This window comes from Mizuhopecten yessoensis, unplaced genomic scaffold (assembly GCF_002113885.1).
Source record: "Mizuhopecten yessoensis strain PY_sf001 unplaced genomic scaffold, ASM211388v2 scaffold2995, whole genome shotgun sequence".
Classification (NCBI taxonomy): domain Eukaryota; kingdom Metazoa; phylum Mollusca; class Bivalvia; order Pectinida; family Pectinidae; genus Mizuhopecten; species Mizuhopecten yessoensis.
The window spans coordinates 450847-478218 of record NW_018404823.1 but is presented as its reverse complement, the minus strand read 5'-3'; the positions used below and the strand labels follow the sequence as shown (position 1 = coordinate 478218).

At 36.5% G+C, this 27372-nt stretch overlaps 2 protein-coding genes across 2 annotated transcripts in view; one reads left to right on the top strand and one right to left on the bottom strand.

Annotated features, from left to right (window-relative positions):
• The window catches only part of LOC110446786, a 93560-nt gene that overhangs the window by 52018 nt on the left and 14170 nt on the right, over nt 1–27372 (top strand). Inside the window, exons 28-51 of the mRNA XM_021492104.1 lie at nt 787–948; nt 1408–1689; nt 1861–1982; nt 2286–2344; nt 3928–4076; nt 5614–5868; nt 6542–6760; nt 7119–7265; nt 7569–7667; nt 8328–8422; nt 8779–8964; nt 10242–10313; nt 10507–10621; nt 11210–11347; nt 12415–12490; nt 12976–13093; nt 13590–13636; nt 22178–22301; nt 22605–22708; nt 23388–23490; nt 24363–24513; nt 25397–25466; nt 25976–26048; nt 26752–26837. Of these exons, the coding sequence (XP_021347779.1) occupies nt 787–948; nt 1408–1689; nt 1861–1982; nt 2286–2344; nt 3928–4076; nt 5614–5868; nt 6542–6760; nt 7119–7265; nt 7569–7667; nt 8328–8422; nt 8779–8964; nt 10242–10313; nt 10507–10621; nt 11210–11347; nt 12415–12490; nt 12976–13093; nt 13590–13636; nt 22178–22301; nt 22605–22708; nt 23388–23490; nt 24363–24513; nt 25397–25466; nt 25976–26048; nt 26752–26837 (3052 nt within the window). The remainder of the gene's footprint in view (nt 1–786; nt 949–1407; nt 1690–1860; nt 1983–2285; nt 2345–3927; nt 4077–5613; nt 5869–6541; nt 6761–7118; nt 7266–7568; nt 7668–8327; nt 8423–8778; nt 8965–10241; nt 10314–10506; nt 10622–11209; nt 11348–12414; nt 12491–12975; nt 13094–13589; nt 13637–22177; nt 22302–22604; nt 22709–23387; nt 23491–24362; nt 24514–25396; nt 25467–25975; nt 26049–26751; nt 26838–27372) is intronic.
• LOC110446767 lies at nt 13176–19727 on the bottom strand. Its single transcript, XM_021492062.1, has 2 exons — nt 19583–19727; nt 13176–16005 (listed from the first exon to the last, which is right to left on the bottom strand). The coding sequence occupies exons 1-2, from the start codon at nt 19588–19590 to the stop codon at nt 13929–13931; spliced, it is 2085 nt and encodes a 694-aa protein (XP_021347737.1). The 5' UTR covers nt 19591–19727; the 3' UTR covers nt 13176–13928.

Here is a 27372-nt window from a genome sequence, read left to right as displayed (position 1 = left end):
TTCCTTGCAGTGCTCAGCTACACTCCCTCAGGTGAGCTCTTGGCAGTGCTCAGCTACTCTCCCTCAGGCAAGTTCCTTGCAGTGCTCAGCTACACTCCCTCAGGTAAGCTCTCAACAGTGCTCAGCTACTCTCCCTCAGGCAAGTTCCTTGCAGTGCTCAGCTACACTCCCTCAGGTAAGCTCTCGGCAGTGCTCAGCTACACTCCCTCAGGCAACCTCTTGGCAGTGCTCAGCTACACTCCCTCAGGTGAGCTCTTGGCATTGCTCAGCTACACTCCCTCAGGTAACCTCTTGGCAGTGCTCAGCTACACTCCATCAGGTAAGCTCTCGGCAGTCGTCAGCTACACTTGCATGGTAGCTAGGTTCTCAACATGACTCTTGTTGATGGGTAGGAGGGATAGGTTTGGTGGTAACTTAGTAGAATAAAAAAAACATTATTTAAAATAGACCATGATATTAAATAAATCATGATTTTAAAGAAAAGATAGGTCAGATCATAAGTCATATGAAATAAACTAAATTTCATTAAATTTATAGAATGAACTAAACATTGATGAAAACAGGATATCAAACAGAATGTGACAAAATCTTGTTGAATCCACTAACTGTATTCATGACTTCACTATTGAAAATTGCAGACCTTAACCTTATTTCCCTCTTTTTAGCAAAATGAAATCAAAATGATATTTTTCTCCAGTATTTGCCAAATGGATAAGGAGATTGATTCAAGTTTAATGCAGAAATAGAAGAATAAGAATACTTTTCCCTTGCAATGCATATTTCCAGTATCCGATGTGTTCATGCTTGAGGAGCAAGGCGGGGAGTATACCATCAAGACCAAGACACTACTGCCAGTCCAGACTGTTACCTATGACGTCACTTTGGTCATCTCGGACGCCGCCACACCACCGCTATCTGTCCAGATCTTAAGGCGGGTCGTGATTAACTGTAAGTGCCATGATTGCAGTGGTGATGTTTCTTTCTCGTGCAAGCTTAGTTTCTGTTCCTTTGTTCCGAGTCGTTAGGACTACCATTCAATAATGTCTGTTAGTATTATTTACCGTTATTTTACAAGAATGATTAAACAAGTTATTTCAATTGATATTAATCATTCTTGTTTGCCCGAATTTGCAGGAAGGGGGGGGGGATCTTCATTTGGTAGTAAACTAGTGTACCTAGAGAAACCCATGTGGTCGGACAAATGACCCCATGCCTTTTGACCATTAATGCCACCTGACCACACTTACCTTTTAATTGTAAGCTTGACAAAACATTATGTAAAAGATAAAATATTGATGAAGTTCAAAAGAGCTGTCAATTAAGAAGAAAAATTTTAACACTATAATTCATTTTCATGAATGGTGTATGTTCTCACGCAAACCATTCTCACATTTGTTGTTGTTACAGTGCTGCCCCCAGCTCCTGTGTTCCATGCCTTCCCCTTCAACAGCACAGTGATTCAGGTGGAGTGGCAGTATGTACGAGCTGACTACTACAGTGTCACAACTAGCTTCGTCCTCACAGCGGTGTCCAGTTCTGACCGACACTCATTTGTAACCCAACCTGATCCAGGAGTCACCCAGAGCCTCATCACCAAGCTGGTCCCCGAGACTGAGTACAGAGTGGAGCTGACAAGTGTCACAAGTTATGGAAATGTTTCTGCTCCGTCCATCACCGTGGTAATGCCAGGTATGGTTGATTACGCACTGTACCCTCAAAAGTGAAACTTCTAGTGGAAATGTAACGAACACATTTTTTAAACATAAAGCAGGCCAATTTTACCTGTAATAGGTTTGAACCCTTGTGATAATAATTATCCAAAATATTAATATGTATCCCTCCTGATCCCATCCTTCACAGCTGTTCCGATCCTGTCAAGTTTTATGATGTCACTGCGGTTGCCAGGACAACAGTTCATTCAGACCCTGCTTGATGACAACTCGTATGATTTTGTTACTTTAAAGAGATCTGTGGACGAAAATGTGAGTTTGTCCTGTTTTATGTAGTGGGAGGAAGGGTAATTAATGATCTCAGATTAATTTCTTCTAATTAAAACTGCAAACACGACCAATAATAATATTGCAGAACGAATTGGTTTTCATGGACTTTAGAACAGTTTTTACAATGAAAATGTTTATAAAAATGATAAAAATGAAATAAAAAAGTTTGTTGAAGAAATTATTTTGAATTCCTGACCAAGAATATATAATAATAATTGAGATATGCACCTGATTAAAAGTAAGATTGTCCAGACATAATTCTGTTTTGTTATTATTTGTTTCTAGTTGGATTGTATTATGAAGAGGGTCGCTGGTTACCTGTCTGTGGGCGTGGTCTCGTTCAGGTAAGTTAAATTAAGATTTATCTTCAGTACAATGTACTATATACTTCAGTGTTAATTTTGCTTTGATAGGTCTTGTTTAAACTACTTATTCTTTTTGGTAAATCTTGTGTAAACTACCTATTCTTTGATAGGTCTTGTGTAAACTACCTATTCTTTTTGGTAAATCTTGTGGTAACTACTTATAATTATTCTTTGATAGATCTTGTGTTAACTACTTATTCTTTGATAGCTCTTGTTTAAACTACTTTTGGCAGATCTTGTGTAAACTACCTATTCTCTTTGGCAGATCTTGTGTAAACTACCTATTCTCTTTGGTAGATCTTGTGTTAACTACTTATTCTTTGATAGATCTTGTGTAAACTACCTATTCTTTTTGGTAGATCTTGTGTTAACTACCTATTCTTTGATAGATCTTGTGTTAACTACCTATTCTCTTTGGTAGATCTTGTGTTAACTACTTATTCTTTGATAGATCTTGTGTTAACTACCTGTTCTCTTTGATAGATCTTGTGTTAACTACCTATTCTCTTCGGTAGATCTTGTGTTAACTACTTATTCTTTGATAGATCTTGTGTTAACTACCTGTTCTCTTTGATAGATCTTGTGTAAACTTCTTATTCTTTGATAAATCTTGTGTTAACTACCTATTCTCTTTGGTAGATCTTGTGTAAACTACCTGTTCTCTTTGGTAGATCTTGTGTTAACTACTTATTCTTTGATAGATCTTGTGTTAACTACCTGTTCTCTTTGGTAGATCTTGTGTTAACTACTTATTCTTTGATAGATCTTGTGTTAACTACCTATTCTTTTTGGTAGATCTTGTGTTAACTACCTATTCTTTGATAGATCTTGTTTAAACTACTTATTCTTTTTGGCAGATCTTGTGTAAACTACCTATTCTTTTTGGCAGATCTTGTGTAAACTACCTATTCTCTTTGGTAGATCTTGTGTTAACTACTTATTCTTTGATAGATCTTGTGTTAACTACCTATTCTTTTTCGGTAGATCTTGTGTTAACTTCTTATTCTTTGATAAATCTTGTGTAAACTACCTGTTCTCTTTGGTAGATCTTGTGTTAACTACTTATTTTTTGATAGATCTTGTGTTAACTACCTATTCTTTTTGGTAGATCTTGTGTTATCTACTTATTCTTTGATAGATCTTGTGTTAACTACCTGTTCTCTTTGGTAGATCTTTTGTTAACTGCCTATTCTTTGATAGATCTTGTGTTAACTACCTGTTCTCTTTGGCAGATCTTGTGTAAACTACCTATTCTCTTTGGTAGATCTTGTGTTAACTACTTATTCTTTGATAGATCTTGTGTTAACTACTTAATATTGTAATATCTATTTTTCCAGTTATGCTAGCTCTCTTATATAGTAATGACAAATGTACTAGGGATGCACAAGAGTGGAGGGACTTATAATTGATAGTATATGGGTCGGAAGTCTAAAATAAATTGTTTATAGTTGTATACAGCAAATATTTAGTGCAGGGCTCTTTCTGTATATTCCCTTTTTGAATATGCACTTATTTCTTTGTTGTGACATAATTACTTCTATATGCAATTTTGCCTATTGTAGGGAGGGAAGTGTGATTGTGGATGCCCTAGTGACACTGAACCAGTCGGGCACTGTTGAGAGTGTGTCAAGTAGCTTCCAGTCACAGATGCAGACAGGCTGGGTTGGCAACATGTCGGTTGATCCTCAGTATTTTGTCGTAAACTCTGGAGGTAATATAAATACAAATTCAGATGAGTTTAATGAGAGTTATGATAGAAATAATAAAAAAAAATCCTTCTTACACGGCTATTTGAAAACAATCATCAATTTCAATTAAGATTGCAATTGGAAGAGCCTAGCTTAACTTGAAACTATATTCCATCTTTCACAAATTTTATTTGGAATTGAAACATGTTCGCTATATTTTTTACAGTTCGTTTCAAACCACATTTACAAAAAATGAAAAGATAAAGCTCTGTCTAATGTTGAGTAATCGAGTGTCGACAACTAGACATGGTGTTTGTAATTTGTCCAATACGATGTCACATTATTAAATGAAGTTTGTATGATGTCCTATGCATTGTTGCCATTCTGACCCGGCCATTAACGTTATTACATGAGGTAATACACAACAACAAGTCCTGGTTTAGTCACTGAATATCATTGTGTTCAATTGATAAAATCATTATAATCACACTACTCTATTGACATCAGCTATATAGTGTCACAGTCGTGAAACACCTTGTTGCGTCATTGATGACTAGGCTAGAGATATGACTCAATAACTATAAGTGTTGATTATTGATATAAAATATTGAAGAAAAATAATGCCCTTTACTTCAATGTCCCATTATTTATCACTAAGTCATTTTTCTGCTGTTGAAAGCAAAATTCCACCAGAGAGGATATAAGTCTGATACATACATGTATTATACATAAGGCTTTATGTTTTTCTCCAAACTCTATGATATGTTACCTGGTATGTTTTACATACCGGTATGAAAAGGTAATTTTCTCTCATATCTAGAATTAATAAGGGAAGAAAACTGATATTGAATTGTCAGCAAATTTTGACAAAAATACAATTTCCTTCAATCTTCCAGTGTTTGACACACCATTATTTGATTGTAAATCTTATTGTTATTCAGCAATGCCATACTAAATGCTATAACAGTTTTGTCTTACATCCCTATAAAAGATGATTGCTTCCTTTACTATGTTACCCCCATCTATTTCGAACTTGCACACAGATGAATAAGAAATATTTGTATTTCAAAACGACCATTTGATCATTTTCTTATCACAGAATAACTCACCAGTATTTTTGATTTCAATTAAAAGTGAACTGTAACAAGGCAGTGTGACTTGATTTTATTCAAAATGATATGATCTACAATTTATTTTTTTTAACAGCCAATAAGTGTTTCTATACATGTGATGTTTCAATGACTAGTATGGTTTGTACTCTGTCACCTTCATCAGAAAAATGAACAGTGAAGCGTATGCACACAAAGGTGTTAAATGTGTACGAGTTGTCCACAAAATTGATGTTGATTCGGCTACGCTGTAAGTGTATGTAGAAACATAGAAAAAGAAATAGACATAGAAACACTTTTTGGTTGTGTGACAAGAACTTTTCAGAAAACATTTTTCTTCCCCATGCTGGGATTTTAATGATAAAGAGTACGTTGGAAATATATTCTTCCTCCATTGAGGTGTTTGTTGATATTTCATCTAATTGTTCCTCTCTCTGCTGACTTCCCACAGACGGTTACATCAGGATTACCCAGTTGTCGTTAAACACAACAGACATCTATAACAACATGGACGTGGCTTTTATCTGCTCTGCGGACGTCATAGGGACTGTAGGCGCTGTCCAAAGTCGCTGGACGTTCAACGGGTCGGTCATCAGACCTAACACTTCTCCAAGATGGCACATCTCAGAAGAACCAACAAACCCAAACAAACCCACACAGAAGATTTATAAAATGATCATCAGCCCTATTGCCACACATGACACGGGTATGCATTTACAGCAGGGGAAATATTTTTTTCAAGCAGAATGAAGAAAATCGTTGTTGGCTTTGCCATAATTGATGGAAGGGAGATAACTGTAATGATTCATGTTTGAAAATTACTCAAAAACTTGCTGTTATAACTGCTAATTTGTCAGGTATGTTTATTGATATGCCTGGATGTTCACAATTTCCAGGAGAAAAAAAATGGTGAACACACCTGAATATAAAACAATATTTTCTTAAGTAATTAATTACTATCATCATTTTAATGATGAAGACAATCTTAAATGTCTTCATATAGGTCATGTTAAACTGTGATACACAAAAGAGGTTTGAAATGTATTGTGAAACTGTTAGATTGTTGGTCCAGTGGTGCTTTATGCCAATTAAGCACCTTTTATGGATTCTACATAATCCACTTCCTTCAGACCCTCAAACCTACCCCACCCAACTTATAGAGAGAAAAAAATCACTCACAATATTATGCAGGTTTTAGTGTCAGAAACAAGCAAAAACACATTCTAATGTAAATTATATTGTTATTAGTTAAAATGTTATATTAACAGCTGTCGAAATATATCCCTGATTACAATATGCTGTTGTATATTTCTATGGTACAAATTTCTACCAATATATTGCCATACAACCTATAGTTTTATACCAACATATATTTGTAGGAAAGTATGAATGTCAAGTGTATGATGACACTGGCCTGACCAGTCAGACGTCACAGATGGTGGAGGTCATACCCCAGCCTCTGCTGACCATTTATCCTCGGACCCGGACAGTGGTCAGCGGTCAGTCTATGAACGTCACCTGTCAGATCCTCCAACCCCACAATTACCACGCCTTCTTCACTTGGTACAAGGACGGTTCTCGTATCACCAGATCTCCAGGTAGCATGAGTTTGCAATATACACATGTTTGACGTGATATTTATGTACCTGTTTCTTACAATGTATACATCACACCACATGGTTTGGCTGTGTTTTTAACTCACCATATTGTTCACATCAAGGACTTTTCAAGGCAGTGTTATATTTTTTGGTGTTACCATAAATCCGTAAATTTATCACAAGTGAATACTGAATACACTATTAACTTTGCAAAGTTGTATTTTTCTCATTTAAACATGAAGATATCTGTACAGTACGAAAGCTGTATACAATATTTTGGCCCCTTAAATCAATACTTGTATACCTTATCCTTGACCACCTCTTTCCTACCTTATCCCTGACGATTTACCTGTTACAGGTGTAGAGTTCCTGCTCCTGTCTCCCTACATGGAAATGTTAGTGATCAGACAGGTCACCACGGACGCCCAGTACTCCTGTGAGGCTACCAATGTGGCCGGGACTGGACCAAGACTCTCCATGAAGCTGACTATCAGGAGTGCGAATGGTACGTACTGATAAATAAATGTTGACAATTTTTCACGAAGGTATTTTCTGTCCACAAGGAATTACCGACATATAGTTTTTTGCTCAAATTCTTTTAAATCGTTTTATAGAATAGCTTAAACAATGCATTTTAGGCTGGGTTTTTTGTTGTGAATTATTTTTCTTACATGCAGTTGTTCCACAATGGTAAATTTGAAAGGTTGGAATTTGAGTGAAAAAAACATGTTTTTAATATATTTTTTTGTAATAGAATCGTTATATAACATATATTTTGTAAAAGATGATGTGTGTTGTTGTTTGGTAGGGATTGTGTGTCCCTCGGAAACAGATTCACAGGGAACAATGTGGACAGAGACGATTGCCGGAGGACAGGAAATACTAGAATGCCCTGCAGAATTAGAGGGTAAGTGTAACTATTTTATTTCTCAGAGATTACTTGCATACATTTGCAGAACTACTGGTTGTCCTTTCATCACACCAGGTATTCCGATACATTGTACCGCGACAGGCACAAATAACACAGAATCAAAGCGTGGTGAAGGTGTGAATGGAAGTTTTTGAAAATTTAGTTAGAGCTATTGCTGGTATTTCAGTTTATTTGATTACTACTTTCAAGATGGCTCATTAGTTTAAATATCTGTGGAATTTAGAGATGAAACGCCTTTGTTTAAGGTGTTTTACTCTCTTGAGCTATTTTACCTAGTTAATAATGATTGGTGACATCTACTGAAGACTTGTAAGTATTACTGAAGCAAATGACTGTACAATTCGCACAAATGCTGTTTTTTAAGCAAAGGTTGGTCACAGGTGCCACTGTAACAGGAGACGAAATATGCATGTCCAGACTGGTATACAAACCCAGCACCCTTTGAACTCAAACTCTATCAACTGAGCTACCGGGTCACAAGCATATATAACCCAGTCCAGTTACATCTACACCTGATTAAATATTCATGTTCAGGTTCAAAGGTTCCATTCGACCATTTTCAAGGGTGTATCTCTGTGAGCACCTGCTCACTTTGTTTTGGCTATGATGCAGCATGGGTAACATTTCTTTTGACAGGCACAGTGAAGCGTGAATGTTCATCCAAAGGTGCATGGTCATCGCCCGACTACAGTGGGTGTGTTAGGACTGATATCTCCGAACTTCAGGTTCAGGTAAAAACACAATCAATGTTAGAAAATACTGTTAATGATGCAAACAAATCGAAAATCTATTTAAATGCTTAACTTTCATCAAAATCTCAAAGAACAATGAATATCTCCACAATTTTTAAGAGCTTACATGTAGTGTTGAAACATTCTTTCGATAAACACCTAACAATGTATAATGAACTGTTATATAAATATCAAATTATCAAAAATAAGCAAGGTTTATTGTATTAGAAGAAGCAGATGAGCAATTAACTTCAGACGGTCTGCTTATAAAGACCAATGGTAGCTAGTTGAGAGTTCTCATTAAGGCTTTTAGTTCAGTGTGAGCTAAAATCAGTGGTAATACATTTTTGTTGTAGACTGACAAGATGAAGGAGGGTGTTGAGATTACCTCCCCTGAAAACTCTCTCGTGGTACTGTCTGATATCACCAGTCAGGGCCATTCACTCAACAGCGGGGACATGGACGCATGCCTGAACATCTTGAGTAACGTCGTCACTGTTAGTGACCGTGACAACAATTTTATCACCGGCAACGCTATAGAGGTATACATCTGACGGTTGCTCTTATATTATTTTGCATTATTTTGTTATTTTGTGCAAGTAAGTTTTTTTTTATTCAAAATATAATATTTATAAACATTTTACGATGGACAAGTAACATACACATTAGATTGATAAAGTACACCCCTAAAATTCACAGCAGCTATAAAACACCACTCAGAGCTATAACATACGACACTCAGAGCTATGATATACGACACTCAGAGCTATGATATACGACTCTCAGAGCTATAACATACGACACTCAGAGCTTTAACATACGACACTCAAAGCTATAATAAACCACAATCAGAGCTTTAATATACGACACTCAGAGCTATAATAAACCACAATCAGAGCTTTAATATACCACACTCAGAGCTATAATATACGACACTCAGAGCTATGATATACCACACTCAGAGCTATAATATACCACAATCAGAACTATAATAAACCACAATCAGAGCTTTAATATACCACAATCAGATCTATAGATTACCACACTCATAGCTATCATCTACCACAATCAGAGCTATAATATACCACACTCAGATCTATAATCTACCACAATCAGAGCTATAATATACCACACTCAGAACTATAATATATCACCCTTCAGAGCTATCATCTACCACACTCATAGCTATAATATACCACTACATGCAGTGATAATACTCCAGTAATTCTGAATTATTACATTTTCTTATCAAAATCTTTTCAAGAAAAAAAACTATAACACAAATCAGATGTATATTTAAACATGAGATAGAATTAATCCCCACACACTTATGTATTTATATGTGTATGCAGACTAAAAAAACACAAGGCAAATATAGTTGATCATCACTAACATTTTCAAGCTTAACTGCCTGAAGAAGGCGGCAAGGCTGGGAAGCGTTATCAACGACCAACTATATTTCCTGAGTCTGCATAGAGATCTTTAACTGGTACACAAAGTCTTCACAAGATTGAACTGTTTTTATGTATATATGCCACTTGCAAATTAACTCGTTAAAAATATTACTTCAAATTGATTATGAGGGGAAAGTAAATGTTAAAAAGTTCTCAATAAGTAACCTTTTAGCCTTCAAGGAACCTGAAGGTGTCTTCAATAAGATTCATCACTTTGCAGACATGTTATTTTTAAAGTTTTTCTTTATACACAAACAATACGTACATTGATGGTGTATAAAGTAAAAGTGTTAAGGTAGTTATAAAAAAAACACTTTTTGACTGTGATACAAGTTGATAAATGATGTTTATTTCGAATTCTCCAGGCCTTTGCTAACTCAACTAACAATCTTCTGGATGATGTCAACAAGCCAGCTTGGGAGTTACAGAAGCAGCGGGTCAGTACAATCTTATAAAAACTCCATACAAACTTCTGTGAATTATTATGAAATGCTAAATGTAGCTGCTGGGATCAGTGTAATAATATTTACAGTGTTAAAATATTTACATTTACTCCATAGGAAATTATTTTTAATTTCAATTGTTCTCTCATTGCTGGTAATCTTTATGGTTTCTTTCATTGTTCTATAGAGAGGGAAGGGTGTGTCTGGACTAATGCAAGTTGCCACAGAGTTTGGTAAAGTGGGAACCAAGATGGGGGACACAACCCAGACCTTCAACCAACAAGTGTCTAGACCTAATCTAGGTAAGGAGACGGTAACTGGCAGGAGTCAGGATCTTTTCTGGTGGGTAGAGGGTGACCAACAGGTTCCAGACTTAATCTTGGCAGTAAGATGGCACAGTGGTTAGTGCACTCTCATTTCTCCAAGAAAGCCTGGTTTTTATTCCCTGTGATTGGTCATGAAATTGTGTGGGGCTACCTACCTTAACATGCAGTTATTTCCAAGTGATCAGGTTTCCTGAGCTCCCATATCAAGACCCCCTGCACACTTTATTCTTATGCCTTTGAAAATAAGGTGCTTGCTATATATGCGATGGTGGGTTTTTTTGTTAATTGGAATATTATATATCATATTTTCATGTGTACTTTATTGTGCAAAGTATGCCTGTAGGTTTTATCAAGAACACCAGAATTTTGTGATTGAGAGAATGCTATTTCAATACTGAGAGCAATATTTGGAAAAAACATTGATATTATTTTTTGTAAAATACATAAATTCATAAGCATTTCTCATTGCGAATTACTATGAAAATTAATACCTTGTGAAAACAAGTTTTTTACAATAAACAATCTTTGATGTGAATATTGCTGTATTTTCTCTGTGTTTTTCAGTGATGAATGTTGGTAGGACGGAACCCCAGGACATCGTGTTCCCTAACAGGAACTCCCTCACACTGCCCGACTGGATCAAAACATCCACCACCAAAGGGGTCATCAAGAAGGACGCAATCTCTGCCAACCTTGGGGCTTGTAAGTACAACCCGTAACATTATAAACAGCTCTTCTCACTGTTAACTTATTTTATAATGAACTTTTCCAACCTTTAAATTTGAAGAGTTCAAATGTGTCTTCAGGGGTGAATGAGTTAATGCAAAATAAAAACGAGATCTGAATGCTTTTATTTCTCACAACTGGAAACTTGTACAGCAGTTTTATGTTTATGTCACGAAAAGTATGCAATATGAAATTGTCTTTTTATCGCCAAAAAATATGTCCCACCATCCTGTGATATTAGAGGAGCTGCAGTTTATACTACGAAGACCAGAGCAGACAGGGATTTTGCTTTTCTGTCCTTTCATCCATCTGTATGCTTCTTTGGTTTCTGCACAAATTGTAATTTAATTTTGCAACACTCAACAACGTTGATTGTAGATAGAACAACAAGACACTGGCAAAAACATAGTGATCAATAGTGCTTTAGAGGTCAAAGTTGAAAGTGACCTTTAAATAATTCCATAAGTACATGGCTCTTAGATATTTCATAGGTACAAACGTATTTAAATGAAGGTCAAGGTCATTATAACTGGTACAGATAATTCCAAAACTGTTATTGTGGCTAATTTTTGTGCTGGTCTTTCGGTCGTACTTACAAAATCTACATTGAGTTTGCTTGGCCTTGCAATATTCAAACTTCACATATAGAGGCTGCTAATTAATTGAGGGGGATTTGAGATAGTATTTTAGGTAAATAAGAAGTTGTTAATTATTAAGGTCACAGTTACTAAAATTAGAGATAAAATGTCACTACAGGTGTACATTTCCATTGACTATCAAATTTATACATGAGTATTAAGTAAATGGGGATGCATCGGATAACATTTGAGGGCAGAAGTTTAGAAACTCAGAGGTAAAGGTCTTGTTTCTATCAATGGATTTTTTTGTTATTTATACACCAGTTACAATTTGACAATCAGAAGAATATCCTGTGATTGTTTCAAAATAATTGTACCCTACAATGCATATAACTTGAATGTTTTACTTTAAATTTAAATATAACCTATTTTTCATTTAACAATGGATTCGTTTCTGAATTGCAGCCCAGAAAGTTGGTTATAGTGGAATCTACTATAGAAACATCTCCAATCTGATGCACACCTACCTGCTTCTGGACAGGTAAGTCACACATATATACCTGCTCATACATATATTTGACAGATAATCCTCCCTCATTTCACTGATGTCAGAGGAACTATAAACAATGACATCACAATCAGCTTTTGGCAGGAGAAGTCAATGGCAAATAAGTTCCTGTAACCAGTGTTTTCAAAAAGTCTGATACAATGGGAGATAAAGAACCTCTCCCCCCGTTTTCTCTATCAGAGATTTTTCTCTGTCATACCCTCGCTGTAGGATGATATTCTATTAGTGACACTAATCTGTTCATTGTTACATATTAACTCTTTCACCCCTATGCAACTTTAGTAGACTCTCCCATGAATTGATCTGGATGGGTCCATTATGGCCTACAGTGGTGAAAGAGTTAAGTTATTCTTCTTCAGCAATGGAAGTCACAGGCCTATCTCTTCACTTTCGTATTATAAATATTTCTTTGAAAGCATTTGTTTACAATTGTCTCCGTATCAATGTTGTGTTTTCAGTGATGTTGAGGACGCAGATGACAGGTACGATATAAATTCTGATGTCATGGACATCGCCATAGTCCCAGTCATGTCCGGAGTCAACTCTTTGGTGGAACTCACATTCCAGCACTCCTTGGTGAGTAGGTCCACCTTTCTATTTCTTACCTTCTACGTATTTTACAATCTTAGTTCTGGGGTTAAAAATAAACAAACAAAAATTGAAGTTTTTTTTTATTTGTGAGTAACTCATTATCAATGATGTATGCTAGCAATTCAATAGAGGGCTGTAGTAATGCCATGATATTCATAAAGAATGAAAATATATCAATGTTTTTATATGTTGCTTGATTGAGCAGAACTTATTGACTCTGGGCTATTTGTCGTAACACTTGCTCCCTGTTTGAATAAGGGGATATTGTTTGTTCAAAAAAAATGAAAATTTTAGTGAGAAGAAAAACAAGTGAATTACAATATTTATGTTTTAGTTTGTTTTTTCAATGTTAGTATCAGTTCACAAAAAAAAACAATTTTAAAATTAACAATTTGTGTATTTACATGTATTTACTAAGTTATCATCATTGTCAATGCATGTATGCAGATATACTTGAGTGAATCTTGCTTCGTGGTTTCAGACAAACTATTCCTCCCCATCGTGTGTGTTTTGGGACTTCTCAGTACCGTAAGTACTCTCTTTTTCTAAGTTTCTTGTACTTAGGACAAACATTTTGTATCTCCATAGGCTAATAACAATACCTGGTAACACAATTACCCACTACTTGTATAAGACTAGAGATTTAGGATGAGGTATAGAGGTTCCATTACGTTCTATTTATTAAATGATGTCATTGTCAGCTAATCATTTTCTGAGTTGATGCCAGTATTGACCTCAGGTTGAGAAAACAATGTAGCAGATAATTATAAGTTATTATAAGTGAAAATCTAATGAAGTCTTTTCAAGGTCCTTGGTGCCACTAATGTATGACCTCTGACCTGGCTCTGTCAGACCTTTGTAGTGCCCCAATCCTCTCCAGGGCAGGATTGAAGTCATGGAACTCGGTCTTTGACTGTTCCGAGTCCATGTAAGACCTGATGGCCCTGTGATGATCCCCTAAAGTCTCATAACAGATCCCAAGGAGGGTGTGCACTGTCCAGTTTGTGTGTCCTCCATTTAGGTCATCATACTTGACCACTATCAGGTGACGTAGTGCGGCATCACGTCCTCTGGTGTCTCCGAGTTCGTGGCAGCAGAGGAAGGACAGAAACACCACAAAGGGCAGTGGTGGAATGTTCACCCCTACAGGACTTTTTGACATCTCGGGGTTAAGGTGGGGAAGATACAGGTATTCGTTCTCAAAACAAAGTGACTTTGTGAAGGTTTTCCTCAGCTTGTGAATTAAAGTGAAACCCTTTCCGCAGTATTCTTGTATATACCTTGCTTTCTGTTCTGGTGGGAGCAGCATGTTAACGTTCCTTTGATATGAAGGTTGTGCCATTACTTGTCTACACAACTGCAATGATTTACTGTAGTTCCCGGACAGGAAGTGAAAATTTGCCAAGTAGCACAGTTCCGTGGCTACTGAGGAACACAGGGTTAATCTGTGTTTACATTTCCTCAGGGTCTGGTATCGAGCTTTGTTTCCAGTAGGTTCGGCAATGTGGTCAGGACTGGCCTCTCCCTGTGTGATCTGTGATAGCAAACTTGTCATATTACAGAAAGCGATAATTTCGTCAACCTCTGTGTCTGATTGCATTAACAAATACATTGTTCTCATCAGATGTCTGTGCAGGTTTAACCTACTGGTCTGGCATGTGGGGGCTTGTTTTACTCCTAGTCCCATATCCCGGTAATACTCCATTTCATTTTCAGTGTGTGTACACATAAGCTCAGCCTGTACTTTAGTATCACAAACACTTTCCAGTATAGTTGGTCGAAGGAATTTTTCATGTGAAAGGCATTGTAATTTTTCCCTATGGAAAACTGTTAGAATATCCAGCAGACTTTGTTGATTTTGTCCATGGATATTTTGTCGGAACAAGTTGTCAGATGGGATGAAATAATTTGGACATGTTCCTGTCTTGACCCAAGAGATCAGAATGTTTAGGCAAAACCAGAAACAGTAAAACAAGTTTTGTTCTTGCCACAGCATTGGATGAGAGTTTTCCACTGAGAAAAACATCAGCATTTTCAAAAGAGTTGAGCAGAAAATATCGCCAGGGAGTTCTCTTAGTAACTCTGTATTCTTCAACTGTGTTAAGAACTGTTTCAGTAAACAGTAAACCTTCAACTGGATGTGACTGAGGGAGTAAACCAAAGCTCTCTCGGCTGATGCCAGGGATATCCTCCACTGTAGTGGTTTGTCCTTGGAACAGTTAGCTCCTAGTGGCACGAGGTGACAGCCACGACAAACGATTTGGTCTATCAGTTTTTGAGGCGGCCATCCAAACACACGAGTACGTGTCACCCACTCATCAGCATCCCGAGGCCAGCTTTTACATGCAAAGCCGACCACCGTATTCATAGTAGCGTCCTTTGTCTGGTATGTGCTGCTCGGCCCATGAGATACACTTGGCTTAGCTGCAGATTGACTTTGTTGGTTGACGGCCTGTTCTCTGAAGATGTCACTGGAGACAAATGTATTTTCCCCAACATGACTAAGTGAATTAGCAAGCACAGAACTCTGCTCCTGTCCTGACTGACCTAGCTGTAAGGTCACGTAGCCAGGTTTGCAATCAGCTTCCCGAGCCTTGGTTATGTACAGCACAGACTTGTGTGTGCTATCTGAAGGAAAACTCTGTCCAGGGTACAAAACCAACACATCATTGTCAATGATCATGATGTCCGTATCAGAACCATACTCCAAGATTCCCTCTTGGAATATATTTCTGGTGTTTTCGCTACAGTTATATATAGATTCCTCCATCAGCATGACCCTTCTCAGATTGTCGGTCATCTCCTTTGTCCCGGTAAGATTCTTGTCAATAAATCTTGACAGGAGTATAGAAATCCCCTCCATGGCAGGTTCTGTCATAGCCTTCTCCTCATGATGTCTGCAATAAAAAGGATATGAAAGTCAAGTAAAAAAATACATATAGGGACAGTAAAGTAAAAAAAACATAATAAAATTCATTATATTTTGATATCTTTCAATTACATTTTCTGAGGTGATTTGCTTCCTAAAAGATAATAATTTGGTATGTAAAATTTTCAATATGAACATACTTGAATTACAGAGAAGTACAAGGACATAAACGGGGGAATCAAAATCAGTTCACGATATGTACATGTGTTCGTACTTGTTTTACTATGTTTTACTGTACATGTCTAAATAAAAATTAAAAATTCTGATGTGTACATAAGATTTACTTATCTAAATGTGGATGTCAACACATTTGTAAATGAATATTCAACTGTCTTTTAATGTTCTGTATAACTTGACTGGCACTAGCTGTTCTGTAAAACCTCACTTGCACTAGCTGTTCTGTAAAACCTGACTGGCACTATCTGTGAGCAGGATGGGTGTAAAACCTGACTGGCACTAGCTGTTCTGTAAAACCTCACTTGCACTAGCTGTTCTGTAAAACCTGACTGGCACTATCTGTGAGCAGGGTGGGTGTAGTACCTGACTGGCACTATCTGTGAGCAGGATGGGTGTACTACCTGACTGGCACTATCTGTGAGCTGGGACGGTCTCCAACCTGACTGGCACTATCTGTGAGCAGGGTGGGTGTAGTACCTGACTGGCACTATCTGTGAGCAGGATGGGTGTACTACCTGACTGGCATTAATTAGCTGTGTGCAGGGTGGGTGTAAAACCTGACTGGCACTATCTGTGAGGAGGGTGGGTGTACTACCTGACTGGCACTATCTGTGAGCGGGGACGGTGTAAAACCTGACTGGCACTATCTGTAAGCAGGGTGGGTGTACAACCTGACTGGCACTATCTGTGAGCAGGAACGGTGTAAAACCTGACTGGCACTATCTGTGAGGAGGGTGGGTGTACTACCTGACTGGCACTATCTGTGAGCAGGATGGGTGTACTACCTGACTGGCATTAATTAGCTGTGTGCAGGGTGGGTGTAAAACCTGACTGGCACTATCTGTGAGGAGGGTGGGTGTACTACCTGACTGGCACTATCTGTGAGCAGGGTGGGTGTAAAACCTGACTGGCACTATCTGTGAGGAGGGTGGGTGTACTACCTGACTGGCACTATCTGTGAGCGGGATGGGTGTAAAATCTGACTGGCACTATCTGTGAGCAGGATGGGTGTAAAACCTGACTGGCACTATATGTAAGCAGGGGGGGTGTACTACCTGACTGGCACTATCTGTGAGCTGGGACGGTGTAAAACCTGACTGGCACTATCTGTGAGCAGGGAGGGTGTACAACCTGACTGGCACTATATGTAAGCAGGGTGGGTGTAAAACCTGACTGGCACTATCTGTGAGCAGGGTGGGTGTACTACCTGACTGGCATTAATTAGCTGTGTGCAGGGTGGGTGTAAAACCTGACTGGCACTAGCTGTAAGCAGGCTAGGGTGGGCGATAGGGGCTTGACCATTAGATCTGATAGGAGAGTATGTTTTGGTTAAATCAGTGTAATAGTGTACTGAAATTAAACAAGGTAACAAGATTTACAGAAATATCAAATCCTTCACATATGTGTACCACGTAAGTTAGTTCACCATTAAGTTCCATTACGAAAATAAGGGCATCTGTGGCAGCATATGATATTGATTTCAAAAAAGTACTTATTTCTGAATAGGGATCACAATAGATAAATTTTCCAAAAGCAGTAATACAGATATATTTTTTAAACCTAATTTTTCTTGAATATTGCCTAAAGGTTTTAACCTAATTTGGTCTGGAGCATCCTGTTTTCAAGGGGCCTAATTGAGGAAATAAAGATAAACATTGTTTAAACAACATGGATAAAGGGGGTTTATTTCATTTGGTCTTGAGTACCCTACAAAATACAAGTATGGAATGTTTTCTATTTCTTTTAAAAAACATTTAATTCTGTTTTGAAGGCACCATTCTTTTCAATATTGGAAAGATCTTCCTTAATTTTTTTACGCCTGTCAAATTTTGAAAGGAGTATTATGGGGTCGTCCAGCGTAAACTTTTGTTTGTCTGGCAATCTCCTCCTACATTTTTCGTCCAGATTTTTGCAAAATTTATTGCCATTTGTTCATTTCAGTATTTGATTTTTTTGTCCGGAAATTTTCTCCTTCATTTTTTATAGCATGACAGCTAACCACTCTAAGAATGATGCAGATCTTATTTCAATGTAAGAAAGTATATAACACTATATGGCATTCGACGGGCGTATATTGTTCCGCCCCGCGGTACTCTTGTTGTGAATATAATATTACATGTTATGCTAAGTAGTAGTAGAACTGTCTAATTGTGATGAAGAACTGCTTGATGGAAGGTCATTTATAAAATTGTGCAACAGCAATGGAGATGAGGCTGATTTTGAATTTCTCTTGCAATCCTGTCTTTTTTATATAGATGCGAGGCAAAGTTGTACAATTAAATTTTGTCAAAAATACGATATTTCCTTCTTTTTAGGAATAATTTATGCCTTACTAAATAAAATACTCTGTAAAATAAAGATTAATAACACTAGTTTTATTTTCATTATTCATCTTTGTTAGGGAAGTCGTCAGTTAATTTAATTGAAGTAAGGAAGTTTGACATCAATGAGCTGATCTGACTCCTGCATCAGATCAACCGTTTTACAGCAAGCAGCCTGTACCTGAATGATTTGGGAAAATGCTGAAATATTTTCATAATAATAAGGAAATATCAATAATTCCAGATTTTGCCTTGGCCTTTTTTTGTTAGACTATTTCCATATACACATAAATGCCATTGACCAGTGCTAGGCAATAAGAGTATCCCACTACAGTCAAAGACTTTATAAGTGAAGTCTCCAAATGGACTATAGCTAGTGGCCGGTTCCAAAAATTGATGGCCCATTTGACTTGTCAAAATTTGATATTTCTTATCCTAGCCTGTTGAATAATGTTGGGTTAATAGAATTTGCACATAAACAAGTAAAATTGAAAACTACTTGCCCAAAAAATTAATTTGTAGCTCTATTCCACCTGATATGTATACCTTGTCCCCATATTAAGGCTCTGCTCCATCTCTATAAATACCCCAGCCTGCCCCCCTTTTTTACTTTTTTAAATTAATGCTGTTTTTAGATTAATACTGAGAAACGTCAAAACCAAAACTCTTAACTATCAGTTGAAGTTATAAACTTTGTATGATCTTTAACTTATTTTGCACATCTATTAATTCTATGAAAATGTTCAGTGAAATCCTTCCCCCCTTAGAAATGATAGACCTGTGGAGGCATTTAATAAAATAAATAGCCATTCATGCAAATGTTTCAAACATTTAAGAAGGGAAAAACTGCATGATGAAATTTTAAATCTGACTTAAATATACCTTTAAAGACATGGGTTTGAAATATACCTCATTAATATAATTGATTAACAATAAATAAATACTAATATTATGGAACAAATATACAAAATTTATCCTATGAAAAGAATTATAGTGAATATGTAAACTACAAAAAAAAGACATTTAAAATCAATATAAACTGATTACCTGCTCATTTTGTTAGAAACTTATGGGTCTGTCAGGTCATTTAGGACATCAGGGCTAGTAACCACGTACAATACCGTTGTTCTATACACACATGTGTACTGGAAATTTCCAGTCTGAGGCCTATGCAATTTCATATCTACTTGGGGAAAACCCTGCTGAAAATTTACAGCAGGCTGTCTGTCGGCAGTTATACAACAATCTGTATGATTAGGATACAAATATAACACAGAGATTACCAAAGTACTTGGTAGTGAAGCGGACGTAAAACCACTCAAACAATATGCCAAGCACTAGCTAAATCTGTGTAGCTATATATAAAGTGGTATAGTTAGTTAGAGGTGTACACAGGTTTGCATTACTGTTTGCACATTATTTTTTTTAAAAGTGATTATCATGCCAACTGTTACAAATTAATTTTATTAAAGCTGAGACATGGTCTTCAGATCATGAAGGAGGCTGCATTCTTACACTTAATTCTAAATTTTGAATGTTGATGAAAAGAAACATTTTAGACAGGAACGTGCATATAAACAAACACAAATATGTGTACATGAAAACATTGTACTCACTCGAAGCTAGACACCCTTGGAACCAAGATTTCAGATATAGTGTAGTGTACTTTTTACATTCTATACCAAATTTGTCATTTTTTTAGTCACCGTAGACAAGACGTCTGGTTGGATAGAGTAGTGTATTATGAAAATCATATTTTGATAATTAATTAATGAAGGACTATAAAGTTGTTCAATGACCTTGACATACATTCAAGGTCACAGCTGTCCATATGTGTTGTAAACCTAACCCAATTTTTAATAATCTATGACATTTAGTGTTATTTGCCATGTGCTGTAGCCTGCTATATGGTAATGGCCAATAAAGACTTTGAAAAAAGCTTACCTTGATTTCTTACCTGTATAGAAGGTCAAAGGGTTCAAATTTGTTTAAACATTCAAACAAGTTCTTGTATTGTACCATAATGCTTAGAGTACTGGTAATGATAGTTAGATAGGACCAAAGGTGTCTGTTTATTCTAATGAATGACCTTGACCCACTTTTCAAGTTCAAAACGATGAAATGTACAATATATGACCTGTGGCTTTGTAGGGTAAAGGACAAATAAATAACCTTGAGCCATGATGAAGGTCACAGAGGTCAAATACAAATGTATGTGAGAAAATGCAAAAAGGCATCTTCTCAAGAACCACAAAGACTAATATCACAATATTTGTTTGTTAAGTAGCTTGCTGAAGAGAAATGCTATAAAGCTTGTTATGTAAATTATATAGACTGCCAATAACTATTAATAACTTGAATGACGTATGATACCTAATATAAAGATACTGGGCCTGCTGTCTTCTGGGGAAAAGGGTTATCAAGATTATTTTAATGTTACAAAAGCATAGAATTAGATGTCCACCTCGAGCTCTGAAACCTCCAGCGAGGGAGATATCTTTCATACAATATCTCAAATGAGGGGTAAAATGTATGCAAAATATTTTCGTATCATTATTGTCCAGGAAGAAAGTGTTCACAGCACAAATTTCACATTGTTGAGCATATAGTAAGAATGATCGTTTTTTAGCTCGCTTATTTGGAGAATAGGGGGGCTAATGTAGTCACCCTGGCATCGGCGTCAGCGTCCAACCTTCTGAGGTTAAAGGTTTTGGGCAAGTTTTTTCCAGACAGTGTTGGATCATCACACTCAATACACAGTTTTCTATTATGAGGTTAAGTCATTTATATCGAGTGTAAGCCATATGCTGGACCATATTTTCATATTTTAGGGGCCAAAAACAGCTTAATTGGACTTGGTTAAAGTTTTGGGGCAAGTTTGATGATAAGATTTTGTGCAAGTTTTTATGTGAAGTGTTGGACAACCACAATCAATAGACTGTTGTCTATTATAAGGTTGAGGATTTATATGGAGTGTAAGAAACGTGCTGAACCATAATTTCATATTTTAGGGGCCTAAACTGGTTAGTTGGACTTGGTTAGAGATTTTTGGCAAGTTTTTTTGTGCAGTGTTCGATTGGTCACCACGATCAATACGCTGTTGACTATTTCACGTTGGCTAGTCATCTCTTCTTGCATGTACTTCACATGTTTATAACAAACAAAATGCCAAAAGAGACCTCTGTATGCATTTATTTTCAATGCATTTCATTTACTACCGTGATAACGGCCTGTTATACTGCCTGCTATTCACTACACATATGCACATTGCTGGGGTCAGTGTTCTATAAAGTGGTCCCAGTTTCTATGTTTGATAACTATAAGTTGACATGAGTTTGGGGCGTACATTTTTGGATATTAGAGGAACAAGGCAGCCATGCTAAGAGGGCAAAGTGTGTTATTTTTTACTAAAATGCACGCCGTAAATTCTCTTACATCATTTTAGTACACCTGAATTTCTTTTAACCTTTTCACCCCTAGGTAACTTTAGTAGATCTAGACTCTACCATACATTTATATGGATGAGTCCATTCTGGTCTAAAGTGGTGAAAGGGTTAAGCATTCATTTTGTTAATGAAGTCAAATATCGTATTAACTTTCGTAGAACAGCTTGAACTTAACCCTTATGTCCTTTATACACAGGAATACTCCCAATGGGGCCTGGTCTACAAGGGGCTGCCGATATGTCAGTACATCAGATACCAGTACCACCTGTACCTGTGATCATACCACAAACTTCGCTCTGCTTATGAGTCCAGGCAAAACGGTAAGGGGACATAACTCTAGACCACAACAGCTTAAAACAAAAGGGTTTTGACAATGAAATGTATTAAATTGTAAGTGGAATCTTTTTGTATATACTGTTGAATATGTAAATGTGGATTTTTAATTTAAAATAAACAGATTATTTTGGAATGTATCTTCAGAGATATCCACAAGACACTTGAATGCAGAATGAACTCTTTAAGGAATTGATGTGAGAATATGCTTCACAAATCGAATGACTTACAGTACGAGGGATGTCACATTAATGTTTTGTTATTAACCAATCTGACTCGATGCATTACAGCCAGTCCAGCACATGTTGGCCCTCAGTATCATCTCTGCCGTAGGCTGTGCCATCTCCATGTTGTTTCTGCTCATCACCATCATCGTGTACCTGTGCTACTGGAGGTTAGTTATCAGTGGAGCTAAAATCTACCATTGTAGTTGTGATCATGTCACACAAACTTTGATAGAGATTAAGTAATCAAGACAGCGTTATCAAAGCTGGATATTGCTATTCTTTCCTTTTTAAAAAAAAATCAATTTGATTAATAAAAAAAATGAAAAAAAATGAAATAATTGTTGCTTGACTAAAAGAAATGAAGTAAGTGGGAGAATAATGTTATGAGCGTTAGCATTTCATTATTCTGAAAATTATACATTAGAATTTTAAACAATAGATTCTCACCGTTAAACATTAATGTCAGTGTGGGAGTTATTTTTATATTCTCAGAAGTTCATTCTCAACCACAATAGTAAGGTTTGTTATTGACTGCTCTAATCCTGCAATGCATGACATTCAGTGTAACAAATGTATTTGGCAATACATGCCATTTGGATGAACCAATGCCTTGATTTATTATGCAAAAATATTTGCATGTAATTTGTATTTACTTACGAAAACTCCTGATACTCTTCAGCCTTCTGGATATAAAATATATATGTAAAATCTGTTTTAATTGATGAAGCCATTTTCTGATCCTATATCGCTGAGTTGGCTTTAGTCCAAACTTTCTAGATCAGTGGTAAACTTTCCAAAGTCAGCGTTTCACTTTCTTCAGCTGTATTTTACCTGCATTGATTAAAGGTATGTAAGGAGTGACCGAGCCACCATCCTGATGCATCTATGTGTCGCCTTATTTGCTGCCTACCTCCTATTCCTGGTCGGTGTCAACAGGACAGAAAACAAGGTAAAGCACCAATAGGGTAGCATCATTGGATTGACAGACCTTCATGTAATTGTCTCGCTGCCACGAAGTAGCGGAACCAAGACTAAGGTATTGCTTTTGGTAATGACGGTGGTGTCAACATTAAGTTTTTGCATTTAAGTTAGTTTCACTGAAAGTATAAGTGCTAGACTAACCAAGCATGGACTGTAGATGCATTTTAGGTAGTACATCTCAATCCACGCATCAAATACTAGATGCAGCCTACCTTTGATGGTCCATTGACTTTGTCAGCATCTCCATCAACATTAAGTATTTGCGTTTAAGTTAGTTTCTCTGAAACTATTAGTGCTGACCAACCAAACTTGACATGTCCATTGATGGTCAGAGCATACAGGCGAGACATATCAATCCGAATGGCTTGTTTTAAGAGAATTGAATTACCTGTTTGCTGATGCTGGTTTCCAGTTTGGCTCATCCCGTCTGTACCATAGCCAACATGATGCCCTCTCTGCAGTCTCAGCAATGGTCTTTGATTGCAGATTTGCGTCTTCCTCCTTAGGAACTTATTTTATGTCCTCAGCATTTTATGAACAAGTTTTCCTTTTTCTTTTTTTTTATTACACATATAATTACTTTCAAAATGGCTGATTATATGAATGAATCGCAAAAAGCTGCATTAATTTCTTAATACCAAAAATATAATATGCAGTTCATATGGTATTCCAAGGGAGGTAATCCAGGTAAAAATACAGTAACACTCAAGATTTCAAAGGATATGATGGATAAGTTCAATAACCTAGTTATCACATGACCTGAGTCTTTTTATGTTTTTGTGTGATTACATGTATATCTAAAAACTTGCTACTTTATCGGGGTTTGACACTCTTCCACAGGATGTGTGTACAGGTTTCGCAGCAGTACTTCACTACATTTTCCTGGTGGTGTTTTTCTTGATGCTGGCCGAGGGTATAGAAGTGGCGTTTACAGTACTATATGTGTTCTCAACTCGTTCCCGTATCCGCTGGCTCCTACCGCTATCCTGGTGTAAGTAACAATATACCTTTACAGCAGAGCTGTGGACTATATAGTTTACAAAATAGGAAAATTCTGGATTTACTCAAAAAGAAAGAAATACAGGATCTTGCATGAGTTTCCATTTCATATGAGATTTATGAAACGAGTCTAAGAGTTTTTCAATTAAGCAAGCCTAGCCTCTGGCGAGCTAAAAGGAAAAATTCATAATGAGTTTCATATATTTTATATGAAATGAAAACGAGTATATTAGATCCTTTATATCACATAATCCAGATTTGTGGCATTTATTCTTGTAAAACGACAATTTTCATGCAACCTTGAAATGTAAAAAGCCGCCATTTTGACTCCAGTGCGTAAGTCTGTGACGTCATATACTTGTCCTAGGCGTAACGTCACAATTGAAACTTACAACCAGTCACAGGGATGATAGGTCATATTACATGTGGGTTAATATGCAAAAAAGATATCACATGGGTATATTTCACTGGATAACACTGTACATTATGTGATAAAATGTTATATTATTGGATTTTTCATAAGAGGTTAGGATATAAGCATTTAAGGATGATTGTATAACAGATTTTCAAAAACCTACAAAAATATCCTCATCCTCTTGAAATTATGTAAAATATCATATATAATTTACTGGAGCCAATTTCTCAAACAATGAATAAAGCCCATTTTGTTCACAATATCATCTATCCTCCTTGTAGTTGTCCTTGAATCAGTTTAAATTACCTTGTGGTAGTATGGAAAGAAAATTCTTTGAACTATGCATTCCCTTTTTTTTAAGGAATTTCTATTTGTGTAGCGTTGACATCAGTAGTGAATGTAATTGTTTATGTGATATTCATAGTATCTAGATTAATGTGCCATGTATTGACATTTGCAGTGATTCCGGCAGTCATTGTTGCTATATCTATGGGAGCTACCAAGTTAGAGGGATACGGGAACTCACAGTTGTAAGTAAACTGTAAGGCGGGCAAATTTAACAAAATGGTGAATATTTGTATAGAGTAATATACCATATGTAGTCATCCTCGTCCGTACCGTGACATAAACACTGGGCTAATATGGATTTTACTGGTAAAGGGTGAAAACTTGACCACACAAATATATCCAAGCATACTGTATATACTGAGTTCTTGAATTATAATTAAAAACCATTGACAACTTGATAAAGATAAAAGGATATGCTTGACTGCAGCTTCCATCTTATTTTTATTTATTTATTACTCATTAATCGAATTACATGTAATACAGACAAATTACCCCCCATGGCAGTAAGAAAGATATATGCCAACCTGTAAACTAGGTTCCAAACCATGTCATTCAATTAACCTAGTAACCAGCCTTTGAGAGAGGTATATAATTATACTTCTCCTTCATACACTCCCTGTATTGCAGTTATCTTTGTTTTGAAATACTAAGAGGAAAATAATTTTATATTATGTCTTTTTGCTACTTTCAGTTGCTGGTTGTCTGTGTACAGTACAACAGGTGTTTTATGGGCATTTATTGCACCTGTTATTTTAATCATTGTTGTAAGTATTCATGTTGGTTTCTATACAGAACAAGTGTAAATATCTTGTAATTATGCAATACTATCCTAGATCTGTTCAATCTATAATCAGGTATGTGTCTTATATAAGTATACATTTCTGATAAGTAAGGCTCTGTCATCCTAAGGAGAAAAATGAAGGTCAAATTTCAAAAATTTCGTTTGAATTAGAAACACATTCAAGATCTACCTGTAATTTGTGTTCCATGTTTATGAAAAATAAGGCAAATTAACTTGTCTACTGCAAAAATACACGTTTTGTTGGTATTTTGGATGTGCCAATAAATAGTTAACTTGGGTGGGTCGGGTGGTGCAGTGGATAGTGCACTTGCCTTTCACCAAGGCGGCCGGGGTTTGATTCCCCGATCGGACGTGAAAAGGTTGGGGTCACCTGCCTGATCACGTGGGTTTTCTCCGGGTACTCCGGTTTCCTCCCACACTAAGACCCCCCCGAGTGCTAACAGCCGGACCAACAAGAGTGATTAATATAACTTGAAATAACTTGTTTCATATTAGTTGTTAAATAAATAAAGTTTATATTAAAAAGTTAACTTCAACAGATTCTGATGATATTTATGAAGAACTTAGATTCTTGTAATTTGGTTTCCATGTTCTGTTTTAACAGAGTGTCTTAATTATTAAATATTGCCTTTCAGTGTTAACTTATTTTTTGTGACATTTTCCAGATAAATGCTGTGATATTATTCCTTGTGATACGGGCTCTGTTTAACACCCACACAATGATGACCAAGGCCGCCCGCGAACAGGCAAAGTATGACAATCTTTCATCTTGGCATATCAACTGTATAAATTATTCAGGGAATTATAGGCAGTTCTTCCTCAGTAAGGGTGAAAACATTGTAAATCTGGAGCTTTTATTTCTACTAAGTGAAATAGAGAAACGAAAAAAGGACCAAACCAGCAAGGGTTATATCCCCAGCCGGCAATATTAGAAGTTAAGGATGACCTAATATAACCTCAGAACAATGAGGCTGAAGGCTGTGTTCAGTAGGGAATACGTTTTACACCATTTGCAGACTGGTACTTAGTGAAACTATAAATGGTGGGTCTTAATAGTGAAAAGACTACCTTATGACTTTGCACAACCAGTATTCAATTGCCAGAAAGAATTTATCTCCTATAATAATTATGTAAGTATATTGCCAACATTTTTAAGCAATGAGAGCTCAAATGGCAGTTTGTAAGAACTTCTTACTGATTTAGACTGACAAATGTATTTTATAGTTAATAAATATTTCAAGACATCTCAGGTTTTAAGATAAGTTATCTCCCTTAGATCATGTACC